At 38.1% G+C, this 22280-nt stretch overlaps 1 protein-coding gene across 1 annotated transcript in view; it reads right to left on the reverse strand.

Moving 5' to 3' along the window:
* The window catches only part of LOC122551054 (DNA-binding protein RFX8-like), an 87333-nt gene extending 68016 nt beyond the window's left edge, over positions 1-19317 (reverse strand). The window contains exons 1-4 of the mRNA XM_043692697.1: positions 19268-19317; positions 16784-16907; positions 6933-6994; positions 1836-1922 (exon numbers count right to left, since the gene is read on the reverse strand). Coding sequence (XP_043548632.1) covers positions 1836-1922; positions 6933-6994; positions 16784-16907; positions 19268-19317 — 323 coding nt within the window. The remainder of the gene's footprint in view (positions 1-1835; positions 1923-6932; positions 6995-16783; positions 16908-19267) is intronic.
* Positions 19318-22280: the final 2963 nt, after the last annotated feature.

Below are 22280 nucleotides of genomic sequence, written 5' to 3' on the forward strand. Positions count from 1 at the left end.
GTGAGCTGTCTGCTTTTAGCCCCATTTGTTTGTCAAATACTTTGTCCACTGTGATCGACACTACCACAAGACCTTTCCTCTGATTCATACCTTACATATCTGATGTCTTTGGGATGTTTATAGTGCCCTTCATTATGAAGATTTTTGCAAAGTATTGGTTTAAATTATCTGCTGGTTCTCTTCTATTAAATTACCTTTTTCTATTTGTGTTGTCAATTCACCTAATTTATCACAAATGCTGCATGCATTCAGAAAAGAGATTTGAACTCTAACCTTTTAATCATTGTTATTCACTTTGGTTCTGAGTTCTGCTGCACTCTTTTGATTATATTTACCACCTCTTGCTTACTCACTTGAATTATTGTCTTCACTACTCTGCACTATTGCTCTCTCATTTGTTTTTGATTTTTTTAAGGTTCCCCTCGATTGAACATCCCCAACCACCCCCCTTCTCCTCCCCTCCACTAACCCCCCCCCACCTCCAGTTAATTAGTTTAAGGCTCAATAGACAACCCTAGTTGAATGTCTTGCTAGGACACTGATCCCACCCTATTCCAAATGAAGTCTGTCCCAATGGAACAGCTCTCTCTTTCACTGGCACTGTGCCAGTGCCTAATGAATCAGAAGCAATTTCTCCCACACTAATCACTGAGCCGTCTTATTCAGTCTACACCAATTTGCACAAAATTCAGATAGCAATCCTGTGATTATTACTTGGTGATTCTGCTTTTCAATTTAGTCCTTAACTGCTCATACCCCCTCTGTAACCTTTTTTATCCAGGCAGGAGTGGGTACTGCAGATGTTGGAGATTAGAATCAAGATTAGAGTGGTGCTGGAAATGCACAGCAAGTCAGGCAGCATCCAAGGAACAGGAAAATCGATGTTTTAGACAAAAGCCCTTCGTGATAGTTGAACCAGATTTTCAGGTACAAATTCACCACTGAAGGCTCAAACTAGACGTCAGTGTATCTTACACTTGATGTTTGCTAATTTTGCTTTTTCAGGTCATAAATGCAAGAAACCAGCTAAAATTTGGTAAGGTGATTTTTTTTTGCCATTGGAGTTTTTTTGTGGCTGAAATTCCAATTTATTTTTATCATACTGACCCCATCTCCAAAATAAATACTGAAAGAAGACATAAGGCAAGAGATTGTGGGATTAATTTTTAGCCTGCTCTGGAAAAAGAAGCTAGTGTAGAATCCTGGCTTCCAGGAGCATTGTGTTATAGGAATATCTGTAAAACAAATCTTTAGGGTTTTGCTTCTATTGACAGATTAATCAAAGGTCCAATCATAAAACAAATTTTGGATGATATCAGGGAAATATTCATTATTTATTTCACAATATGGTTCTCCTTGTGACGCAGAGCCATGTCACTCAGTTAACCTTGTCTGTGGAGACTTAGTTTATGAGATTGGAGAGGCACATCCCAGAGTTTATTTGTGATGTTTATATTCTTATTTGCTCACTTTTCTTAGGAAATTATATGACAACGGTTAGGACAGGGCAATGACCTTTCTTTTCCTGTCTTTTTAAAAATATTTTGTGTCACTTTTGTAGAATGGGGCCCTCGATTCCAGAAGATTATAAGCTTCACATTTTAACTTTGCTAACAGGAAGAAAAATGGAGGTGTACAGAATTGTAAGCCTTTATTAAAACAAGGGCAGAGAAACTGGCAGCTTTGCTGAAAACAAACACATTGGAGGCTGAACCCATGGAGATAATTAAAAAGAAATAGAGCCTATTTGAAGTCCTCACCAAATATCCAAATCATTTTCTTCATGTTTAAATTCATTAACTAATTACCAACTTTATAAACAAATGTTATTTTACCTTTCAAATTGTTTATTGGTCATCAGAGATGAATATCGACCATATAGATGAGAATGTAGTCTCACACGTATTCCTTCATAATGATATCTATAAAAACAATATGTTCTGTAAAAACAACACTATTTTTCTCAGATTGTGATATAATGTACTGTACAGCTTTTGAAATTAAATTGTTTTTATATAAGTTACATGAGGATAAACGTCAAACATTGATTGTGTTAATTCCTAAAAAAGCTTCTCAATAAGGTTGGACCATCAAGTGTATAAGAATGAGGGGAAAGGTGGAACAAGGGTATCCCTACTGATTTGTCACTTTACAACTGAAATGCTAAATTTAATTGTAGACCTCTGTCTACCTGATGTATTCTCTCTACAATGGCTCTAGGTAGAATATTGATTATATCAACCCATTTGCAGTCGGGTGAGGAGAGCAAGCTGCAGGCTGAGAACCTGACTGAGTCTTTTTTCTGTTTCTGTTGAACTCATTCACAGCATAGCCTTCCATTTCCAGGTTTACTAATCAATCACAGAGCGATAGCATGATGACAACCCAGACTTGAGGATTTCTAATGAACAGGATTATTGCCAGAATCAGAATTGCTTAATTGCAGGTTGAAAGTTGGGGATTCACAATAATGGAAGCAAGGTATGGGAGTCTATTCCCTGTTGCTCTGACTCAGCCCTGAAGGTCAGGAAGCAGGCAGTGAAGAAGAGACACCAGCCACTCAAACCAAGCACATATGACTGGAAATATCCAATAAGCAGCAAGAATATGATTCTTTGCAGCTGATTGCAGTGCTGCAAGAGATTCAATGACCTCATGAGAGCTGGAGAGGTATGTGGCATTTCACTTTCATGTGCCACACTTTCAGCTCCCCAGCTTCTTCCTGGCAAGGAATTCCTCTCATTCCTCTCTCATGTGTCACCTCCTTACATTCACATCTGAGCAGCCAACACTGAGACTCTCATCTTTCCATTGTACCCCCAGCCCTCCATGAAAAAGTTCTAATTCCAACTTCTTCACACAATCCATTTCTCACAATTGTTTGTAAGTCTTCACTTTCTCTCCTCGCAGAAAAGAACACAGACTCCAGGGAGAGACAGAGAACAGGAGGGGCCCACCAATTAGTGCCACCATGACTACTGTGGAGGAAGAAAATTGGGAGATCAGTGGTGGAAAATGTAGCCATTGGTGAAGGAGTGATAGAGGAAGCGGGGGATCTCCCAGATACCAGTCTCAGAACTGTACTGCCTCTTGGCTCAATGGCGGCACAGTGGCTCAGTGGTTAGCACTGCTGCCTCACAGCACTAGGGATGCAAGTTTGATTCCAATCCCAGGCAACTGTCTGTGTGGAGTTTGCACATTCTCCCCGTGTCTGCATGAGTTTCCTCCGGGTGCTCCGGTTTCCTCCCACAGTCCAAAGATGTGCAGGTTAGTTAATTGGCCATGCTAAATTGCCCATAGTGTTCATGTTTATGTAGGTTAGGCACATTAGTCAGTGGTGAATGTAGAGTAATGGAGAATGGGTTTGGGTGGGATGCGCTTTGGAAGGTTAGCATAGACTTGTTGGACCGAAGGCCCTGTTTCCACACTGTAGGGATTCTACTCTATTCTATGAAAAAGCTTTTTTAAAATGCAATCAAGCTAGTTGGTAGTCAAATATTGAGCAATCATCATTGTTTACTTATCTGCTATATCTCCTGCATTAAATTTAATTTGTCACTGTTTTGTCCAGCCATACTAAATTGCCTATAGTGTCCAGAGTAGGTGCATTAGTCAGGGGAAATGTAGGGGAATGGGGCTGGATGGGTTACTCTTTGGAGGGTCAGTGTGGACTTGTTGGGCCAAATGGCCTGTTTCCACACTGCAGGAATTCTATGATTCATATCACTAACGTACACTTGCTAACAAACTGAAATGGAAATATCTACATAAAGATTATTTGAACATCTTGCCCACGCCTATTCAAACTCATGTATTTTAGCTGTCACAAGTCCCTCGGTGGTGTCAGAGGAGTTCAAGTGGGAGGAAACTGAGGAATCCTCAGAGGATGTTACACTCTCACATGACTCTACACTGGTTCAGATTCATTTGGGTTAATATTACTGAAAACTGGTTGGGTCAATTTTGGCAAGTTTAATGGAATGCTTCTCTCCACAAGCCCTAGCAAATTTTCTCCAAAACACTATAACCTCATTGTCTATGAACCACATCTTTATGGCACTCCGCTCATGGTATCTTCCCTCTCGGCAGATACCTAGCATACCTTGCTAGAAAGAAAAAGGCTCCTCAAGCCATTATGTCCATTAGAGAAAGTGCTGGTACCCTGACTTGTGATCGTAAAAAGATCAATACAGCCTTTAGAAACCTGTATAAATCGCAGGACTGTGAGGATAGAACTGAGAAGATGGAATCCTTCTTTAAAAATTTGCCCCTTCTGGGCTTAAACTCGGAGCAGGTGTCGATCTTGAATGCCCCCCTGACAACCCAGGAAGTACTCGATGCGGTTAGGCAGCTTCAGAGTGGCAAAGCGCCTGGATCAGACGGATTCCAGGTTGAGTTCTATAAAGATTTTATAGGGGAACTAGCCGAGCCACTCATAAATATGTATAATTATAGACATAGTCAGGGCTGTCTCCCGCCTTCGTTGAGAGAAGCAAATATCTCTCTTATTCTTAAAAAGGGAAAGGCCCCAGAAGATTGCTCATCATATAGACCCATATCCTTACTAAATGTGGATTTCAAAATTCTTTCTAAAATGGTAGCATTAAGATTGGAGAGGGTCTTACCATACATCATAAAAGAGGACCAGATGGGGTTTATAAAGGGCCATAGGTCAACTAATATTAGAAGGGTCTTAAATATGATACAAGCCTGCCGACAGGGAACAATACTGTCTTCTACATCCTATGAGATGCTCCTCTTGATGTTGCCGAGACAGGTGTTGCGTAAGCTCTACGGTTGGCTCGGCTCCTTTGTTTGGAATCATAGACGGCCCCTTATCAAATTAGAAAAGTTGCAGCTTCCACAAGCAAGGGGAGGACTGGACTTTCCAGATTTTAGGAAGTATCAATTGAGCTCCTTATTATCCTATGTAGCCGTTTGGGTCTCTTGTGACCCACAAAAACGTACCAATGGTTAGATGTTGAGACCCCCCAAGCAAATGTCCCCTCATCAATCTTTTATTTATGGACAAGATGAGAGTTATTATGGACTACTGTAAAAACCCTTTTGTATTAAATACAATTAAAACCTGGAGGATAGTGCGACAAGATGAGGGTAACCTGCAAAAAACATCCCCTTGTACTCCTATAGTGAAAGCATTGGGATTTCAGCCGGGGTGACAGGTGCTATATTTAAAACTTGGAAGTCCAGAGATATCTCCAGCTTGGGAGACCTGTTCGACGGGGAGGTTATGATGTCCTTTGAGCAGTTGCACCAGAAGTTTGGACTGCCTAACAGGGACCTTTTTCGGTATTTCCAAATACGGGATTATATACAAAAGAAGACCACAATGATAATTAATCCCTACAAATTGGATAGTGAAAGGAGAGTGCTATGGCCAATGGGGGCCCCCCTCGGTTAGTACTTTTTATCACTCATTATATAATAAAGTATCCAAGGACATAGAACAATTATTTAAAACCTGGAATCAAGAACTGGGTTGGAAGTCTCATTAGAAATGCGGGAGGACATCTGGGAAAATGCCAGAAAGATCTCTATTTGTAACAGAACTCAGGCTACTCAATTAAAGATACTCCGTAGGGCTCGTATGGCATTTGAACGACTCGCAAAAGTCAAGGCAGGAGCATCCAAAATGTGTCCTAAATGCAAAATAGAAATTGGCACTCTCATGCATAGTCTATGGACATGGCATAAGATCTGCAGGTATTGGGATAGAGTAGCGAATGCCTTGACAGAGATCTTGGGTACAGAGATTAGACTGGATCCAATGTCCCTGCTTTTGGGCTGTTCAGACTTTCCCTCCCTGGATGTGTATAGGAGGAAATTATTTACCATTCCTTCCTTTTGTACAAGGAAAAATATTTTAAACTGGGTAGCTGAAGGCCCTCCAGGACTTTCGAACTGGCACAGGTTAGTCATGGAATATATCCCCCTTGACTTCCTCACAAGTATGGTGCACCAGAAAATGGAATTATTCTATAAAACATGGTAGCCCTTTTTGAACTATATCGACACAGATATCTTGGGTGTCCAGGGCTTTTACTTAGCTGTGGTAATGGTTCTGGCTGGTTCGGAGACCCCCAGGAGGAGGAATCCTGTATAAATACCGGTTTTATTATGACTTGATGTAAATTTATTTTGAGCATGTATCTAGTTAGTTATTTTGTTATTTATTGCTAGTAATGTATGATATTCTATTTTATGTTTTGGTTGTTTGTAGGATAGATTAATTGTTAGTTGGGTTTGTCTTTCTCCTTTTTTTGGTTATTTTTTTTCTTATTTATTTAATTTTATTTTGATGTTTATACTTGTTTGTATTACTTTTGTAATTTTGTAAAAAAATCTTTAAAAATTTTCTTTTTTCAATAAAAATACCTATTAAAAAAAAGAGATGCAGTGAGATGTTCCTGACATTGAGACAGACTTCATTGGACTCCTCACATGATTCTGCCAATCAAATTGCCAAAGCAGACGTCACTCATATCCTTACAAGATTCTGCTCCAGGATTCTAGGTTTTAGGGGCAATTGAATTTATTCTCCCAGATATTGAATTTTAACATTAATTCTCAGATGACAGGTTTAAGAAGAAAAAGTACCAAAATGATTTTTCTTTGTACTATCTTTGTCTATCGTGCAACACGCTAAAGAAAACAGTTATTGCATTTCTCAAATTAAGTTTACCCTACCAAATATTGTGCACTTAAGAAGTTGACTGATGAAATGCAAAATAAAACTTTGAACAGATATGCTCCCAGCATTTAAAAGTGGGGTAATTTTTCACCTTCCATATCTGCGCTAAAATAAGTTGGAGAGTATATTGTGGACCCCATTAAACTGTGATCAAGACAAGGTGAAAGTGAAAATTTACCATGTTATTTTTTGATAGTAATCAGAAAAGTGAAGCCATTACCTTGCACACCCTCTTGTACCCAGACGCCTTGTTCTCAGATCACTAAACACTGAACGAACAAACTTTAAAGTAAAGTAGAAAATTTAACAACAATAGCAAGACTGCTCTTCCTAAAGTCTTAATGTTTAATATAATTATTAGAAAATTAATAGCTTATATCATATTTACTTTAAACTATTTTTTTCTGATGGATGTTGCATTAAAATTATTAATGGACACTAATGTTCAACATGATTGCCAACATGCACATCAAAACCATTTGATCAAAAAAGAGAAATCAACTCATTATATTAATTTCCTCTGAGATGTAATTATAAGCCTTAAGATGCATAAAAGGGTACAAATCATTATATTCAGTTATTTTTGTTCAGCTACTAATATATATAGAGATATACTAATAACAAAAAGTATGCTTCACAACTCAAGTGCAATAATATCATTTGGTGTTAGTTTTGTGTCTACAAACAGGAGTGATGTCATCTCTAATTGCAGTGTTAATTACAACCATTCAAGAATATTAATTCACTGTTCCTTGAGGCTCTGGTTTCATTAACCCTTTATACTGTCACATAAATAATACATTTCAAACAGATATAGCATCCATGTGGTGCTGTGGGCCATCAGAAGAATAATGTTCAATCGCAGTCCATAAACTCAAGGTCTGCAATATCTCCTACTCTACCATTATCAAACTGGGGGACTAATGTTAGTTCAATCAGTTGTGAATGGAAGTAGATAATAAACAAATTAACTGGAGGATGAGAGGGCTCCTAAACAGTTGGGGAGCACAGCTTATCAGTGCAAAAGGCAGGAATGAAGCATTTGCAATCATCTTAAACCAGAAATGCTGAATTTATGATCCACTGCAGCCTGCTTCTAAGGTTCTCAGTATTACAGAAGCTGGTCTGGCTTCTGTTCTGAAGGGTCACTGGGCCTGAAACGTTAATTCTGCTTTCTTCCACAGATGCTACCAGACTTGCTGAGTTTTCACAGCAGTTTCTGTTTTAATTTCTAATTTCCATCATCCACAATTTTTTTGTCTGGTCCTCAGCCAATTCAACTTAATCCACATGATATCAAGAAATAATTGAAGACACTGAATACTGCAAAGGCAGTGGACCCTGATGGTATTCTGGCAATAATACTGAAGACTTGTGATCTAGAATTAGTTGTGGCCCTAACTGAGCTGTTCCATTATAGCAACAACATTGGATCAACCAAACAATGTGTGGAATTGCTCAGTATGTCCTGTACACACAAAAAAAGACAAATCAAACCTGCCAGTTACTACTCCCTCAGTGTACTCTCAATAATCAGTAAAGTGATGGAAAGAGTCATCAACAGTTCTATCAAACTTAACAATAATCTGGTCACTGATGTCCTGTTTGGGTTCTGCTAATGTCCCCTCCAGCTCATGACCTCATTACAGCCTTGGTTCAAACATGGGCAAAACAGCCAGAGAAAATTAGACAATGACTGCACTTAACATTAGAATTGTGTTTGACAAAGTTAACTTCATAACAATGTGCTGGCAATTGTATAATATTTGAGGCATCAAAGAGTTCTAGCAAAATTGATATCAGTGGGATTCAGGAAGAAAACTCTCTGCTGGTTGAAGTCATACCTGGCACAAAGAAGGATGGCTGTGGTTGTTAGAAATTAGTCACTCAACTCCAGAACACCTGTGCAGGTGTTCCTCAGGCTAGAGACAATCTTTAGCTATTTCATCAATGACCTCCTCTCTATGATAATGTCAGATGTGGGGGGTTGTTTGCGAATGATGGCTCCAAAAGTAGTTTGAAGCAAGGAATCATGCGGTGTCCATCATCTACATGGCAACAATCAGGAGTGTGATGAAATATTCTCCAAACCCATAACCTCTACCATTGAGAAGGGAAAGGGCAGCAGATGCGTGGGATGAACAAAACTTGAAAATTCCCCTTCAAGCCACATAATACCTTGACTTGGAACTATATCACTGGTGAAAATCCTGGAACTTTTTTCCTATTTGCACTCTGAGTGTGCCTTCACCACATTTTAGGATTAGTCAGAAAACTAACTTTTCAAAATTGATTTAATTTAGTTATAATCACATAATATATATTCACTGATTCATCTAATATATTATTCTGAAATAAGTAAAAGAACTTCAGAGGCTGAAGATTTGAAACAACAAAAAGCAATAATTGCTGGAGAAACTCATCAGGCCTGGCAACATCTAAGGAGAGAATAAAGAGAAGACAGTTTCTAAAGAAAGATCATTGGACTTAAAACATTACCTCTGTCTTCTCTCCACAGATACTACTAGACCTGCTGAGTTTCTCCAGCAACGTCTATTTTTAATTATACTACTTTGCTTATGTATAACCGTTGCAGATCTTGGTACTGTAAACATCATGTGATCCTGTTTGGCTTCCTTTAGCAAAGAACTAAACCATGGGATTGTGATCAGAGTGAAGGCAATAATCTAATGTTTCAGAGTATTAGTAATATTGAAGCCCCCCTCTTTAGTTTAAGCGTGGCTCAAATTCAGACTTCCAAGGTTGAATAGGACGCAGGTAGTATACTCCCAGCTTATTAGCTCTTAACAAGCTCATAACTATGGCTGTGTCCTAAGTACTGGTGTGTTTTAATTTATTGAATTAAGTGTAATTTTTATATTAGAGTTAACTTTGTAACAATTTATTTGCAATTGTATAATCTTTTAGACTTTAACATACCCTCTGTTATAATTTATTGAGAATTGTATTTTCTGTAATAGTATTTTCCAAACTTCTGTATTAGTTTTGCCTTTAAAGTATAAAGGGTAATATAAACTATTTCCAAGCGTTCAAACACAACCAAAGCAAAAAAAAATCATTAGATAACAGATGACTTGAAGAAAAAGCTAATGGTCAGTGATAAGTGATAAGTAAGTTTTTGATTTAATTGGAACTTCATCAATTAAGCAAAATTAAGACCTGAGCTCAAGTATGTCAATTTTTTGAGTCATACAGCCATCTAGCACAGTCACATACCCTTCGGTCCAACCCATCCATGCCGACCAGGCTTCCCAAACTTTTTGGCCATATCCCTCAAAACCTTTCCTATTCATGCATCTGCGCAAATGAATTTTAAATATTGTAACTGTATCTGCATCTACCACTTCCTCTGGCAGTTTATTCTATATACAAACACCCTCAAGGCCCTTTTAAACCTTTCTCTCTCACCTTAAAAATATGCCTTTAGTTTTGAACTCCCCTACCCTGGGGAAATTATCTTTGCTATTCACTTTATCACCCCTCATGATTTTATAAATCTCTATAAGGTCATCCCTGAACTTCTTATGCTCTAGTGAAAAACGTCCCAATGGTGGCACAATGGTTAGCACTGCTGCCTCACAGTGCCAGAGACCCGGGTTCAATTCCCGCCTCAGGCGACTGACTGTGTGGAGTTTGCACATTCTCGCTGTGTCTGCGTGGTTTTCCTCCGGGTGCTCCGGTTTCCTCCCACAGTCCAAAGATGTGCAGGTCAGGTGAATTGGCCATGCTAAATTGCCCGTAGTGTCAGGTGAAGTGGTATATATCGGGGAATGGGTCTGGGTGGGTTACTCTTCGGAGGGTCGGTGTGGACTTGTTGGGCAGAAGGGCCTGTTTCCACACTGTAAGTAATCTAATCTATCCAACCCTCCAGTCTTGGTAACATCTTTGTAAATCCTTTCTGCACCCTCTCCAACTTAATAATATCCTTTCTATAGCAAGGCAATCAGAACCATACATGGTACTCCAAAAGTGGCCTCACTAACATCCCGCACAACTGCAAAATCGCATCCCAAATCCTCAATGGTGCAGCATTGAAGACAAATATAACAAACTCCTTCTTTACCATCTGGTCTACCTGTGACACAACCTTCAAAGAACCTATATACCTGAACCAGGTCTGTTTGACAACACTATCCAGAACCCCATCATTAACTGCACAATTCTTGCCCTTATTCATCTTACCAAAATGCAACATGTCACATTTATCCATATAAAACTCCATATGCTACTCCTCGGCCCACAGGCCCAATTGGTCAAGATCTCTTTGTAATCTTAGATAACCTTCTTCACTAATACCACTAATTTTGGTGTCAACACAAATTTACTAATCATGCTTCCTAAATTCCCATCCAAATAGTTTATATAAATGACAAACAACAGCACCGATCCCTGTGGAATACCATTGGTCACAGGTCTCCACTCTGAAAAACAACTCTCTACTACCACCCTCTGTCTCCTTCAATCAAGCAAATCCAATTACAGTAGCAAGCTCTCCCTGAATCCTCTGTAATCTAATTTACTAACCAGCCTATCATGTGGAACCTCATCAAAGGCTTTATTAAAATCCATGTAGACAATGTCTACCACCCTGCCCTCATCTATCTTCTTGCCCACATCCTCAAAAAAACTCAAGTTTGTGAGACATGATTTCCCATGCATGAGTGTTATGAAGGTGTAGATGTGTACTGTACCTTTAAGAGAGAGAGAGGAAATGAGCAAGGACTATCTGAAAGCACAGTGTGCTGAACAATTTTAAAATGTAACATTTTGTTGAAACAAATAGCTGGAGTTGCATTGTCTTAGAACAAAAACAAATTCAAATTTGGGCAATCAGTTTAAATTATGCCCCAGAAACCAAAAGCCAATCGAATTTGAGTTTTACTGTTTGGGATGACATCAAACCAATTAAATGATTCGATGTTTTAGGTATGACACCGGACATTTTGAACAGTTGGGGGAAGAATTGCAAAGAGCAACAACAAGTACAGACTGCTAGCCAAACAGCTCTCTGTCTATAAGAAAAGTTGTGCAGCGGAAGACCGAAGAAAAGATGACCCAGGAAAATACAGAGGAAAATTTACCAAAGGTGAATCAACAAAGCTGACTGGTTTTGAAATGCGATTATTTTTCTGTAAATCTTAATCAGGCCTTTTTTTTATTAGACCAGTATTGTAGAGTGCAAGGTAAAAGATAGGTTTAAGAGAAAGGAATTGTAAAATAGTTGTTGTTTTAATGTTCTCTGTTGGACTTAAAGAACAAAATTGCAAATTTTTATTTTAAATAGTGACCTCTGGGATAATTCTTTGCCTCTTGAAATTTAACAGATTATGGCATGAAGTGAGCTTCTCCATGTGTCAGGTTTAAATTAGCAGAGGAGTTTACCTCGTGTCATAACACAAGTGTGTGTGTATACGTGCGCGTGAATGTGAGAGTCTTGACTGCACAGACCTCTATTTTTCTTTAACAAAGAGGCAAAGAACATTGCAAACTATTTTTTTAAATAAAATGTTATAAAGTAACAATATCAGAACTTATTAAAGAGGATGAACCTATGGATAACTAGTCACTTAAGGAACCAATAAGCAGATAGTGGGAAGTGATAGTAGTCAATGTCCCATCTTATTTAAGAGTCAATTAAAACCAATTAGTAATTAACCTCACCGAGCTTAGGCCAATCAGAATGTAATGATGTAACGGACCATGCTGTGAGTTGTGGCTGTGAACGAGTTAATAAGGAACAGCTTTTAGTGGCCAGGGCCTGCCAGAAGTTTGAAATTATCCTGCTATCCATTGGATGTGGAAAATCCTCAATGCATTAGAGAAAGGTGACAGACAGAGTATTGACCTGTGCCCTAAACTAAACTAGAAAGTAAGAGTCATTGTTTATCTGTAAATTTACTGGCCTGCTTTAATAAATATTATTTTTAAGCTAAGTAAAATGTTCTGATTTACTGCACCAGACTATATTCTGTTGCCTTTTTAAGTTAAAGTCTCAAATGAAACCATTTAAACAGCAATTCCAATATTAATTTGAAGAGACACAGAACTTACAACATTATCTTCAGAAATTCAAGATGGTAGCTCACTGCCAACTTTTTAAGAGCCATTAAAACATAAGAGCTAGGAGCAGAAGTACGCAACTCTTGAACTAGCTTTGTCACTTGAAACTATCATGGCTGATCTCATCATGACTTCAACTCCACTTTCCTGCCTGCTCTCCATAACATTTCAACCTATTATTAATTAAAAATCTGTATATCTCCTTTAAATTTACTTAATGTCCCAGTATCAACCACACTCTGAGATTGTAAATTCTGGATTCATAATCTTTTGAGAAAAGTAATTTCTCCTCATCTATTTTAAATCTACTACCTGTTTATTAGAGCTGTGCAGAAATTTGGTTAGGCCACAGCTAGAGTATTGTGTGCAGTTCTAGGCACTGCACTATAAGAAGGTTGTGATTACAGTAGAGGGGGTGCAGATGAGATTCACCAGGATGAAGAGATGTTGGATAAGCTCAGGTTGTTTTCTTTGGAGCAGAGAAGGTTCAGGAGGGGAACTGATAGTGTATAAGATTGAGGGGTAAGAATACATGAGACAGAAAACAGCTGATGTCTTTAGTTAAAGGTTCAATAACAAGGGGGCATAATGTTAAAGTGAAAAGCAGGAGAATTAAGGGAAAAACCTACACCCAGAGGGTATTTGAGGTGGGATACCTCACAATCTTTGAAATGTACTTGATGATCACTTGACGTGCCCTAACATTCAAGGCTGTGTGTCAAATGTGGGAAAGTGGGACTAGTAGTAGATAGTGGTAGGAGCAAATTACTGCAGATGCTGGAATCTATATAGAAAACAGAAGTTCTCAGTTGGAAGTGGTATATTTTTAGTGGGACAGAACTCGATGGACAAAAAACACATCTTCTGTACTATATGATTCTATATCCCTTATCCTAAAACCAAGATCTCTTTTTCTAGATTGCCCCATGTGATGAAATATCCTTTTTGTCTATTTTTGTCAGTCTACTTTAACATCTTTTATACCTCAATTAAATCTCATCTCATTCTTCTAAACTCCTGGGAATATAGACCTAAACTACTCAATCTCTCTTCTTGAGCCAAACCCTGAAATAACTCTGGTTGTCCCATCACCAAGTCACCCTTTATTAACACATGGAGAGTCTTTGATACGGATCCAGCTTTCTCAGAGTGAACAGAATCTCTGCCACTCCTGTTTATTTTTTTTTTTTTTGTTTTTTTTTTAGACCTGCCCTCCCTCCAGGAGACTTTTTTTTCCCTCTTTGGAGGGAGAAATGATGCACTCCACTCCCTGCGGCGCCCACCTCTCCCTGAACAACTCCAGGGTGTTGGTCGACACCGCGTGCTCCTTCTCCAAGGACACCCGGGCTCTAACATAACCGCGGAAGAGGGGTCCACTCCTGTTTATATCTGGCAGCCAGGGCTCCTTGATTGGGCCAGATTAATAGCTCCAATCAAGGAACTCATATTCTGAGTATTACAATCACTACAAACCACTCATCTCTGGAATCAGTTTAGTAATTAAGGGCAGGCAATAAATGCTGACCCAGCCAGTAATGCCCAAATCCTATGACAGAATAGGTTTTCCCTGAAGCATCGGAGGCTGAGGGGTGACCGTATAGAGGCTATAAAATCATGAGGGGCATGGAGAGGATAAATATGCAAAGTCTTTTCCCTGGGGTAGGGGAGTCCAGAACTAGAGGGCATAGGTTTAGGTTGAGAGGAGAAAGATATAAAAGAGACCTAAGGGGCAACTTTCTCACGTAGAGGGTGGTACCTGAATGGAATCAGCTGCCAGAAGAAATGGTAGAGGCTGGTTCAATTGCAACATTTAAAAGGCATCTGGATGGGTATATGAATAGGAAGGGTTTGTAGGGATATGGGCTGGGTTCTGGCAGGTGGGACTCGATTAGGTTGAGATATCTGGTCGGCAAGGACAAGTTGGAACAAAGGGTCTGTTTCTGTGCTGTACGTCTTTATGACTCTATAATATTAAAAAAAAGTAAACTAAATAATGGATGCAAGAACATCAAGAAGAAAATGGAAATAAAAATACACTTATTCAAGTTTAATTAGGTGCTTGTCATCTCTCACTTTTTTATAATTGTTTTTTGTACCCTTCTTCAATTCAATTTTAAATGCTGTTTATCTGTAATTTCTTCCAGTGTGACAGAAGTTCCAAAGCCCAAACCATTAATCTCTTCCTCTCACTGTTGTTGCCTGTTCTGTATGTTCAGATTTTTCTGTCTGAGTAATACATACCTTCAGAAATAATTAATGTATGCTGAGCAGTCGAGACATTAAAGTAGTATAATAAATGTAATGTAATTAATAAATGACAAACAGTCTAGGAATAAGAAAGGTTAGAGTACAGCCAGTTCAACTATCTTCATTTGTGTATATATAACATTGTCAGTCAGAAGCAAAGATCCATATGAAGCAGACAACCCTTTTCTTAAGGAGTTCATCGACTCAGCATAATAGAAGCAAATGCCTGGCTCCCAATAAAGAAATAGATTGACCTATTAGCTCACATTTTTGAATGTGGTTGTATAAGCAGTGGATTATTAATCATGTGCTCAAGCTTCAGTTATTTGGTGGATTAGCTGTGCAAAGCTATTCAATTTGTCAAATAACTTTCAAATTATCTTAAACCACTCTTATAACCTCAAGCTCTGCTCCCTTTTGTAGTTAATGCCTAGCATTCATTGGCTACCAATTACTGGACACTAAATTGCCTGAATAACTTATGACACGAATTTTGTCAAGTAACTGAGTCCTTCAAAATTTGCTACTCAACTATTAGGTAACTGATTACATTCTGCACGTAAATTATGTACACTATATACATTTAATATAAATTATTATAATGTTGGGTTTAAGTTGGTAACATGGGGTTTCCATTTCTCTGAAGCTAATAATTAACTTTCAAGTTTTTCTGTCGCCATGGTGATTTCTTTTAAAACAGATTTTGAGATCTAGCTTTGAATTAATGGGCTTTTGTGCACATTATTAGGGTTTTACTGCCAAGCAAGATCAACGACCTCTAGTTTAGAAGGAAACACACATAGCCTAAAGAGAGATTTTGCTTCCAATTTCACTTTGGGTTTTGAGCAGTCCTGTGAGTTCCTTCAAAGAAAATGCTTGCAAAAGCTAGTGTTCCTGATATATAGTTATTATTAATCCCAGACCAGAGAGTTGGGATAAAAATGTGTAGAAGTTACTTAAAACCAAGTATATTTACATTCAAGCATACAATAGTTCCGTGAAGAAGCTGTCTGTAGTCCCAGTCTATAAGTTAAAGTCACAGATGACTTAAATCTATTGACGTATCACAAACAGGGGCATTGATGTGAGTACTGTACTAGAGTTGTGTTTTGGATACTATACAAAAGCTGTTGTTTTGTTTTCAATTTATAAAAATGAGTTTTGGGATTGACGGGATTATACTTTAACAGCGTGATTTAAAAACTTTTTGTTTCATCTATTTTGTTCCCAAACTCTTGTGTTAATGTTAAAGCAAGATCTGTGGCATTGTGTGCTTAAGTTTCAGAAAAAGACCACTTCATCAATGTCAAAACACAACAAAATATGATCATCAAGTTAAGTTTCATCCTGAGATCTGACTTGTCTGCTGAGATCATAACCCTATTAAATATCAACTTTAAGTTACAGTTCATATTAAATAAATAAAGTGTTTATTATATGGTTTGGCCATTCCTTGAGGGTAATGTAATCCAGGATTAGAAAATTGGATTAATTTAAAATAAATAACTGTACCTGCTGAGCCAAATCATAAACCATTCATCCCTAGATGTACATTGATAGTAACACACCTGGAAGTTAACTCCTTGTAAGGATGATGTCTGGTGTTTAAGATGGGAATTAAGAAATTATCAAATTTTTCTATATACACTTATCAGGATATTCGAAGCCAGAATTTCTTTTGTAACAGACTGGTTATTACACATTTATCAAATGTCATTCCTTAGTTACTAGTGTTGATCATACCTTCCCAAAAGTAGCTGCATTTATTGGAGTTAATCTATTGTGATTGCAATATTCCAAGTAAAACTGATAAATGAGACCACGCGGAATGCTCCAGCCTTCACAAACGTAAAAATGTTCAAGTAGCCTGAAGAAAAGTGAACATAACATAAATATGTGATGTTTGGTATTCTGATTTTAAAAATGAAATATTAAAGCTGGTGTTTGTTATTTTTATATAAAACATGCTATGGTACCCCAATCATGCACAACTTTTCATACAGTGATAATATCTTGACTAAAATTCTGTGGTCAGAAACTACTATCTTAAACCCACTGTCACTTACAGTAGTGATAATGCCAACTGTACAAAGTTTCAAATACAACACACTTGCAGGTGCACTGCCTCAATACATTAATTTGAGCTTTATCCATTATTACAACAGTTGGAAAGGCTTTCCTGTCCTATCTTTGTCCAATCAAGTTTTTAAAAAAAGGAATGAGGAAAGCAGTGGAAAGATAATTATCAAAATGTCAAACCCCAAAAAATGGATTTAATACAATTTGCACATTGTTTTCAATTATTTCCGATTTAAAATATCCTAGGTTATGTACAAAGATCATTTTAGTCCAACACTAAAAGGAGCGTTGCTGTAAGGCATCTTCAAGTGATATTGAAGTATTTACTAGAGAAGCAGGCACCCTATGAGAGGCAGTCAGCATCACCTGAAGTGAGCAGTCAACAAAAGGACCTGTTGCAGGTAGTCAGAGACAGAGCTGATTGGAGTTGATTGGAATTCTTTTTTGTTCTACTACAGAGAAAGAAGCAACCTATTTGATAAGAATCTGGTAAGCGGTTAAGAATGTCTCTACTTTTAAATGTGAATATAACATGAAAACTGATGGTAAAGTTTATAAATTAGGATAAATAAGTAAACAATGAACAAATTAAAAAGAATGGCAGTTTGGGTGATGGGTCAATGCCGCAACATGTAGGAACTCCTGGATAGCATTGTGATCCAGGGCTGGCTGATATGTTCACAGTAAGTGCTTGAAATTTGGCTTGGTTTGAGCTGGAGGATCAACCATAGACAATGATTCAGTGAGCAGTAGGAAGACTATTCAGGTATTTTATACCAGGAAGTAGTCACACTACTTAAGATAGGATCTTCTGAGTGCTCAGTGGTAAAGGTCAGTAGGGTGTGTTGAAAATGAGAAAAGGTAAGGGGACCCAGAGCACAGGAGCGTAAAACTGTCAGCTTCTGTAACTCCAACAGGTTTGACGCATTTTGGCTTGTTAAGATCAGAGCAGGGTCTACAAGGTAAATGTACAAATTGATGGCACTGTGGTACAGGAAACCACTCAACTGGAGGAAGCAACAAGACATTGTAATAATAGTGGTAGTAGGTATGTGCTTTAATATATATTCTACATATTGTAGGCTAATCTAAAACAAGAAGCACTGTTTCAAAATTAGAGATTTCCTCAGCAAAGATGAGATTTTTTTGAGTTCGCTGACCCTGGAACTCTTGGCCTCTAAGGACAATGGATGTTTTAAGACCGAGATGAATTATTTCTGAAGAAGTCATATCAGATTCTAAAGTTAACTTTGTTTCTCTCTACACAGATGCTGACAGATCTAAATGTCTTTAGCATTGGTTGTTTTTATTTCAGATATCCATCATCTACAGTATTTTGCTTTAATGTAGATGGTATGGATTTCGAAATAGTAACAATACATTCGTATTGAATGGCAACACAGGTTGAACGGGCCAAACGGTCTACTTCTGATCCTACCTAGTACGTTCTCGTAAACGATGTTGCTCTGAACTTAAAAGAAAGATCAACTCTCCATGAAATATTGTCAATTAAATATGACGGTATTTTGGTTTCCCAAAAGACATGTTAGTCCGAGATTTTGTTACAGTAATATCTGAAGTTTGAGTAGAGGTCTTCTTTCTATGCCTCCTTCAAAGCAGAAATTTGAGCACCCAAAACTAAGACAATGCGTTAAACTAGATGTTTAACAATAGTTTCTGCTCACGTTACATCAGTAAGAGACCCATTTCCTCAATGGAAAAGCATAGTTTTTACTGGGTATTGTTGTACGTCTCTCTCTCTTTCTCTCGGGTTTTCTGCAATGTTCCTATTTATTTGCAGGGCGAGCCTTAAATATTGGCAGCGTAATAAGCGGTGGAATTTATATCAATCAAGCCATGGAGATGCTGACATACCATAAACACCAGCTTCATCTGCAGATCAAAGCTGGTCTTTAAAAAAAAAACGAACTATTTAAGCCACTTTAAAAGGCTATCATTTTTAAATTTAAAAATGACCATTAAATGGCTTTCTATAATTCATAATAAATCTCGTAGCTGAATAATTTGTTTCAGTTCGAGTACATTTAAAATCTGAATCTCTTAAAATTATAAGATTATTTCGGTAATATGGAGTAAAGAACTCAGTTATTTTCAACTATTTGGTGTACTAGTGATTTCACGTCTCACCACTTCACAAGTTCAGGGTGACAGCCTTTGGCAGCCCCAGGTTGCTCCATGCTGCTTCTCCTCGGCGGCTGTACAAGCACTTCTGCTTCTCGGAGCTAAAATTTGCGATTGGAATATTTGAGTGGAACGCGCTGCACTTCAAAAACAATTAGTAACAAAGCAGCGGAATAGAACTGGAGCCCATTTCAGGAATAAACTACTGTAACTGTTCCATTTGAGGCCGCTTCAAATTCTGCTTAATGTAAAAAAAACATTTTTCGGTTCCACGTGAACTCAAATATAACATTTTGCTATTGTTATTATTCACTAGTGTGCCATGAAAAGTGAAAAATCCTTCACTTGTTTAGTGTGTACCAGAAAAAAATGCGTCTTGTGGTCTCTCAATCAATGGAAAACTCTAGATTAACATTAGAATAAGCCCACACCTATTTGAGCAGAAGTTTCCTACTTCTGTCTCCCTTCTTTCTTGAAGTGCTTTTACATTTGCATTTTTAAGATGCGCAGAGCCTCTCCAGAATCTAGGGAATTTGAAAGATTGCAATCAATGAATCCATCAACTCTGAAACCACATCTTTTAATAATCTATGTGGGCCATCATATTCAGGGATCTTGTCAGCCTTTATTTCCATTAGTTTTCCTCATAGTTCTTCAATGTTAGTGATTGTTTTAAGTTCCTTCCTACATTTACCCTCTAGATTTTCTACTCTTCTAATTGCAATGGCCACAAAATGTTGACATAGAACACTTTCATTTCAAATGTGGAGATTGGAATTTATGTTGCAGAACATTGAAATAAAGAATAATAGTGAAATAAAGAATAATAGGAAATGAGTGTCCATCAGATTATGCCGTTCTCACTAGTCTGGCCACATGACTCCAGATGCTCAACAATGTCATTGACTCTTAGATGCCCCCTGAAACAGGCAAGCAAACTTCTCAGTTATACTAAACTGCTATAAAGTGTGATACAGGGAATGAAATCAGATATACAACCCAGCATTGACCAAGGTACCAGAACAATGCATCAGTGAGGCACTGCAGAGCGCCAATAGCAGCAGGAACATACCCCAACACAATCTGTGATATCACGGCCCAGTGAGTGCTCCACCTATCAAACCGAGGGATCAACCCTGCTTCAACGAACAGGATAGGTAGGCATGCCAGACATACATAAAAACGAAATGTTGATCAGATGAAGCTACCAACAGGACTACTTGCATGTCAGTTAGTGTAAACAACACATGACAGGGATCAGCAGTTCCACAATTGGCTGATCAGATCTGCCTAAATCCTACCACATAATTACATAATTCACTGGAGGAGGAGCCTCCACAATATTCATATCATCAACAATAGGGGAGTCCAGCACACAGTACAAAGATAACACTTAAGTATTTGAAACAATCTTCAGACAGAAGTGCCAAGTGGATGATCCATTTCTGCTTCCTCCAGAGATCCCATCATCAGATGCCAGTCTTCAGTCAATTCGATTCACAACATATGGTTCCAGGCAACAGCTGGAGTGATTGGATACCACAAAGGTTTTGAGTCCTGACAACATTCTAACAATGGTACTGAAGATGCATGTTCCAGAATTTGATGTGTCTCATGCCAGTCAGTTCTCATGCAGCTACAACATTGGAATCTCCCCGACAATGCAGAAAATTGTCCAATTATGTCCTGTACATAAAAAGCTGGACACATACAACCCTAATAATTACCACCCCATCAGTCTACTCTCAATCATCAGTAAAGTTATAAAATGGGTCATCAACATTGCTGTCAAGCAGAGAGAATGTTGGAGAAATTCAGCAGGTCTGGCAGCATCTTGGGACGAGAAACAGTTAACATTTCAGGTATGGTGTGTCTCTTCTTTAGAATAGGGTTCTAACCCTGTTCCATTCAAGGCAGCTCACTACCATCTCACCAAGAGTAATTAAACGTAAAGAATGACACACATCCTCTGAAACAAATTTATTAGAGTAGATTATTTAATGGATAGAGAGATACCCATAATTTATAGTTTAGTAATCACATCACATAATATTTCACCTATGTTCAGCTGCTGTACATCTGGCATTATTTTTGCTTCAGATTACTGTGTTTGCATTTAGTTTCTTTTGTAATTGGTAAGTGTATTTGCTTGCTGCTTTGAAGATTGTGATGTGACTTTAATGTTTCAAAAATAGTTTAGAATACAATAGCAAAATAAAAGTTTACTAAATCAGTTGACACAAATTAAATTACTAGTCTATCCCAGACACAGCATGAATTAATGATTCACCTTTGTAGAATTTTTGTTAACTTTGCTTTGTTTCTGCCACCGAAGATGAGAAGGTCAGGGTCCATGCTTGCAGATTGATTGGAAATATTCTGCAAAGTGGACACCGAGTCTATATTTAGTCTCCAATATAGAGGAGACAATACTGTGAACCATGGATGCAGCAGACTAGATTGAAGAAGTGCACGTAAATCACTGCTTCACCTTGGAGGTGTGTTTAGGGCCATGGACAGTGAGAAGAGAGGAAGCAAAGGGGCAATTTGCAGAGTTTTTAAACAGCACAGGATGAGTACCTGGTGTACTCATCAAACATCAACATATTCTAATCACATTTTCCAGTTTTTAGCCTGTAGTGCCATATGGTATGACACTTCAAAATGGCTCATGTAAATAGTTCTTAAATGTCTTGAGGAGTTTCTGCTTCCACCACCTTTTCAGTCAGAGAGTTACAGATAGTTACTCACTGGATGAGATTAAAATGTCCACAATTGTCCTCTAAAACTCCTGGTCTTTATCTCTGTAAGGTAAAATTGTACCTTTTGTTTATTAACCTCTCTACTGTAGGAAAAGGTTTCTCTCGCTTTAGCCTGTCTATGCCAGTCAGAATGTGCTCCAAGGAAAACTCCAGTCTGCCTAATCTTTCTTCATAACTGAATTATTCCAGCCTAGGCAACATCCAGGTGAATCTCTTCTGCACACCCTCAAGTGCAATCACATTCCTCTCATTGTGTA

Source organism: Chiloscyllium plagiosum, chromosome 6 (assembly GCF_004010195.1).
Source record: "Chiloscyllium plagiosum isolate BGI_BamShark_2017 chromosome 6, ASM401019v2, whole genome shotgun sequence".
Taxonomy (NCBI): domain Eukaryota; kingdom Metazoa; phylum Chordata; class Chondrichthyes; order Orectolobiformes; family Hemiscylliidae; genus Chiloscyllium; species Chiloscyllium plagiosum.